At 38.1% G+C, this 5,899-nt stretch overlaps 1 protein-coding gene across 1 annotated transcript in view; it reads right to left on the bottom strand.

The window, feature by feature from the left end:
- LOC113805917 (zinc finger protein 91) overlaps positions 1-5,181 on the bottom strand; it is a gene marked incomplete at both ends in the record, with an annotated part of 15,175 nt that extends 9,994 nt beyond the window's left edge. Inside the window, 9 exon segments of the mRNA XM_070119316.1 lie at positions 103-234; positions 643-769; positions 1,634-1,834; positions 2,516-2,589; positions 3,088-3,260; positions 3,904-4,021; positions 4,312-5,004; positions 5,006-5,143; positions 5,146-5,181. Coding sequence (XP_069975417.1) covers positions 103-234; positions 643-769; positions 1,634-1,834; positions 2,516-2,589; positions 3,088-3,260; positions 3,904-4,021; positions 4,312-5,004; positions 5,006-5,143; positions 5,146-5,181 — 1,692 coding nt within the window.
- Between the last annotated feature and the right edge of the window lie 718 nt (positions 5,182-5,899).

Consider the following 5,899-nt stretch of genomic DNA (forward strand, 5'->3'; position numbering starts at 1 on the left):
CTCTTCTTATCTCTCCTGCTCTTGCTATCTCTCTTACTCTCTTTTCTTATCTCTATCTCTCCTCCTTCTATTCTCCCATTCCTTTCTTTAGCTCTCACTCACCCAGCGTTTCAGGTGATAGTGGACCATAAGGCGATGGCGGAGGAGGTTGGCCCTGTCTCCGAACATCTTGCCGCACTCTACACAAGTCTCTTTGGTGTTGCTGTGGATCATGCGGTGGTGAGCTTTGCATTGCTGAAAGAGAGACATAAAAAAGAAATGATAGAGAAATACAGTTTTTGTGTTGCATGTGTTATTATTTAAAAATAAAGCTATTATATATTATTGAGGGACAAAGAAATTTAATTATTCTGGTTAACTTGAATTAAAAAGAAGAAGAAGAAGAAAAAAAAAAAACTTCTTAGCTACATAATGGGGAATAAAATATATCAATGATCTAGATCTTGAAGTAGGATATGAAGTAATTAATGATAAAGGCAATACACTGGTGTATCTTAAAAAAACAAAAACTACTGTCAATCTGAATACTTAATTGTAAATTCACTGTACTCTTTCAACATCCTCCACAAAACAAGAATGAACACCCTTCCCCATAAACACTTAAAAACACTTGCCAGGAACTCAGACTACTTATTCACATACCTGTAAACGCTTAAAACACTTGCCGCATATTTCACACACATATGGTTTTTCTCCCGTGTGGATTCTCATGTGCACTTGTAGCTGGCTTTCATAGGCATACTTCTGAGGGCACCTTGGGCATGAATGTCTGCAGTTGAAGCAAAGAGTAAGACAGTGAGATCAAAAGAAAGGTATAAGAGGAGGAATAATCATGGTAAAAATATGAATATATTGATAGTAATAACTGATGAGGATAACATAGAGAAAAAAAGTGATGGTATCAATAATGGTAATAAAAACAATAGTAATAGTAATAACAATGATAGTACCAAAAATAATAACATGAATAAATAATGATATTGATGATGATGATCATAATAATAATAATAATAATAATAATAATAATAATAATAATAATAATAATAATAATAATAATATCAACAATAACATAAACAACAATAAGAATGATGATGATAATAATAAGTGGTAATTTTAAGATTCTCATTAAAAATAATGAAGCAATAAAGGAAAAAGAAAATAAGGGGGAAAAAGAAAAAGAAAATAAGGATAGGGATGGACAAAAGATAAAAAGACAAAAAGACAAAAAAGACAAAAAAAAAAAAAAAAAAAAAAAAAATATATATATATATATACATATATATATATATATATATATATATATATATATATATATATATATATATATATATATATATATATATATATATATATATATATATATATATATATATATATTACACCCACCCACACCCACCCACCCACCCACCCACCCACACACACACACACACACACACACACACACACACACACACACACACACACACACACACACACACACATATATATATATATATATATATATATATATATATATATATATATATATATATATATATATATATATATATATATATATATATATATATATATATATATATATATATATATATATATATATATAAAGCACCCAGGGAGAAACTTCTTTCCATACCGAGTCTTATGATTGGGGTCGTGACTCCTCATGTGCACTGCTAGCCGCTGTGCCGACAGGAAGGTCTCATTGCATGTCTGGCACACATACTTCTGGTCATGACTTGCCATGTGCCGCAGGAGGCTTCGGTGCCGGATGTAATTACGTCCGCACTTATCGCAGGACCATAGGGGCTCCATTTCGCCATGAGATATGAGATGTCTGTGAAAATGTAAAAAATGATAGAATATTCTTGCTGGTTTCACTGTTTTTGGCAAGGCTATGGCTTCCTATAATAGTAATTCTAGTTATTCTCTACCTCAAATAAAGAAGTTAAAGATACATGCCATTATAACTGAGTATCTTTAGGTGCTCTCTCTGTAACTAATGTGATTTTGGCATTGATGCTGGGAACATCTACTTTCTATTATGATGCTGTTTTATCCAATTGTCATTATTTTCATTTACATACAGATGGTTCAACAAGTGCTTACTTACTAGACATACTTACCCCCACCTATTTACCTCATACCTTCTGTATTCAAGAAGAAGAAGAAGAAAAAAAAAAAAAAAAAAAAAAAAAAATCCATCCCTTCTACTATTATTTTTATCATTAATATTCTTACCATAATCCTCATCACTACGATAATAACCAGCTTCATAACAATAATAGTAATAAAGATATCCTTTTTTTGCAAAATTTGAGGAATTAGGTAAATAGGTGAGATCAAGCTGGCTTAGTAACCATCAATTTGATAACTAAGACCATGAAGAACCATCTTCGTAATGAGAGAATACGAGAAAGAAAGAAAAAAAGATTATTTCCTCTCAGGTATTTATAGCATTGCCAAATTTCATCAGAGTAAATGCGGAAAGAGGGAATGAGCCACTGTGTCAACTTACGAATCAAGGTGGACTTTCGTTGTAAACTTCCTGTCGCAAATTGGACACTGCAGCTTCTTTGACTCATGGTTCACCTGAAAAATTGGGAAAGTATATAGCTAGTGAGAGAGATGGACTGCATAGACTGCAAGGAAGAGTAAAGGTGAAGGAGGGAGAGGGAGAGGGAGAGGGAGAGGGAGAAGGTGAAGGAGGGAGAGGGAAAAGGTGAAGGAGAAAGAAAAAAACAATGAGAGGGAGGGAGAGGGCAAAATAGGAGAGAGGAAGAGGAAGAGGGAGCCAGGGAGAGGAATAGGAAGAGGGAACGAGGGGGAGAAAGAGGAAGAGGGAATGAGGGGGAGGAAGAGGAAGGAGAGAGAGGGAGGAAGAGACAGAAGAAGTAAGAGGGAGAGAGATAGGAGTGTGAGGGAAAAGACAAGAAAGAGAGATGGAGAGTATCAAAATATAAGAACTAATCTCCTATATCCTACCACAACATACTATACACCACCTTGTAATCTCATCCTAAAAACCCAAGCCTTTAATTTTTTCCGCTCCTCGACCCCAACACGTAACTGCCTTCCTGCTCACAATACCTTATGAACGCGTGCCATATGCTCTGTGAGGTGCGCTCTTGTCCGAACTCTCCTCTTGCAGATATTGCACTGCTGCTGGCCCTGGTTGCGTGAATGGGTGCCCTGATGCCGACTCAGGGCTGACTCTGAGCGGCAGGTTTTCCCGCATTCCAGACAAGAATACTGTGGGGGTGCTGTAAAATCAAAGTAAAGTATCAATCAATAAATCAGTAAATCTTTTGGTTATTTTGGAAAAACACTAGGACCTTTGAAATTACTTTTAAATCTTTGTAAAAATCTAAGGCAATGTACACCAGTGTGGAATCCAAAACTATAGGAGGAAGTTTACATACATATCTGTAGGGTTACTTTTAAAACCAGTGGATACAGATTTTGACTACGTGGTATAAGGTAAAACAAATACAAGACTTACAGTTATACAGGGAATGATGATATTTATAACCTACAGTCATAATTCTATTAGCCTTCCCTTTCTTTTAGTTGCCAGAACAGTATGAGGACAGAAGTGCCAGGGGAATAAGTCCTACAGACTTTTGCATTACTTTGAAAGTGCTGTGTTTGTAATGTTAATTACAATAGTGATTACTATTCATAAATTTTTGATGAGCTAACATTTGCGAATTCTGGTGCTTAAAGCAATAAAAAAATTATCTACAAATAGTACAAAACAAGCTGAGTTAACAAAAACAACAATATTTTTGAAATAGAGACCTTATTAAGATTAAGGTTATGCAAATCAAAGAAATCCATCAAAATGAGATGCTGGTGTGACTATCTTTTCATCATCAAAGCATGACTTAATCAATAACAAATTACCCTTGATGACAGTTCCTCCTGCTGTTGCTGTTTGATCCTGTGTCTTGTGGATACTCAAGTGTCTCTTCAACTGCTTAACGCTTTGGAATTTCTTCTGACACTTGTCGCACTCAATTACCTGTTTGTTTGTGGGAGATGTTTGTGTGAGGACCAAAATGTTTGGGATTATTTACCATTTTATGGATCCTAGTATTTCATCTTGTGATGTCCTTTCTATTATCATCTTAGGCAAATGAATACAAATCTCTTTCTATCAGAGCCCACATTTTTCTTGTTTCTATAATCATTGTTTATGGGGGTGAACACCAAGTCTAGAATATATAGGAATACTAATTTCTATACATATTTCTCAGAGAAAGTGAAACCTGATAAATATACTGGAATGAAAATGGAACTTGATTAATATACCTGACTGTGCCCATCTTTATGTGCAGTAAGCTCTTCTGCAGATGAGAGGTACATATTGCACAGGCCACAGCGATGCAAGGAAGGTCCCTTCTCGATCACCTTCTGCAGAGCATCTTCTTTGTTCTTTGGCTTTTTCCCTTCATCTTCTGCAACACTAGCTACTGCCTCTACTAAGCTACCCACTACATCCTGTGCAGTGTTGAAATCTTTGTCACAGTTGGTAAGCCTGTGTTCCTTGTGGGTGATGCCTGTCATCAAACACAAAGGAAGCTGGCTATTACGGTCTCTATTTAGTGACACATCTTTGTTTAATAGCCTCTCACACTCTTCAGGAGATGTAGGACAAACTGATGCATTCTGATCCTTAAACTGCAAATATCTCTCCAAAAGCAGATCCATCTTGCGATCAGATGAGTCACGAGTAACCAGGATCTCGCGGACATCACTAGTACTGAGGTCGTGTTGTCTCTGGAGATGCAACATCAGCCAGCTTTCATCCTCTGCCAGGTACTCACATCCATCCTGGGAACACCGCTGCAATGCATGTCGCCAGGAATGCAGCTGGAGAGTGCTGCCACAGGTAAATCTGGCCCCACAGATGAGACACAGATGGGGACGAATCTTAGGGCCAAGTGTTTCTTTCACATGGGTAACTAGCTGATGCTGAGCAGCAAACCTGAGAGGACAGCTAGGAGCAAAGAAGCGTCAGAAGGATGCTTGCCCGGACATGAGCCCTGCACTCAGCTGCTGTTGATAACTGGTAGCCACATACTGGGCATGCCAAGGTCTTATTCTTTACCCCATGCTGGACTCGCAGGTGCCACTCTTGCTGCAGGTCTCACTCCAGCATTCTTGCTCACAAAGGAAACACTGTGAATTACAAGACGTTACACAAACTACATTACAATATGTGTGGGGAAGAGTCAGAGAATTAAAAAGGGAGAAAGAGAGAGAGAGAGAGAGAGAGAGACAGAGAGAGAGAGAGAGAGAGAGAGAGAGAGAGAGAAAGAGAAAGAGAGAGAAAGAAAGAGAGAGAGAAGAGAGAAAGAGAGAGAAGAGAAAGAGAGAGAAAGAGAGAGAAAGAAGGAAAGAAAGAAAGAGAAAGAAAGAAAGAAAGAGAAAGAGAGAGAGAGAGACAGAGGACAGAGAGAGCAAGAGAGAGAGAGCAGAGAGAGAGAGAGAGAGAGAGAGAGAGAGAGAGAGAGAGAGAGAGAGAGAGAGAGAGGGAGAGAGAGAGAGAGAGAGAGAGAGAGAGAGAAGAGAAGAGCCGAGGAGAGAGAGAGAGAGAGAGAGAGAGAGAGAGAGAGAGAGAGAGAGAGAGAGAGAGAGAGAGAGAGAGAGAGAGGAGAGACAGAGAGAGAGAGAGCAAGAGAGAGCAAGAGAGAGAGAGAGCAGAGAGAGAGAGAGAGCAAGAGAGAGAGCAAGAGAGAGAGAGAGCAAGAGAGAGAGAGCAAGAGAGAGAGCAAGAGAGAGAGCAAGAGAAAGAGAGAGAGAGCAAGAGAAAAAGAGAGAGAAAGAGAGAGAGAAAAAGAGAGAGAGAGAGAGAGAGAGAGAGAGAGAGAGAGAGCAAGAGAGAGCAAAGAGAGAG

This window comes from Penaeus vannamei, unplaced genomic scaffold (assembly GCF_042767895.1).
Source record: "Penaeus vannamei isolate JL-2024 unplaced genomic scaffold, ASM4276789v1 unanchor49, whole genome shotgun sequence".
Taxonomy (NCBI): domain Eukaryota; kingdom Metazoa; phylum Arthropoda; class Malacostraca; order Decapoda; family Penaeidae; genus Penaeus; species Penaeus vannamei.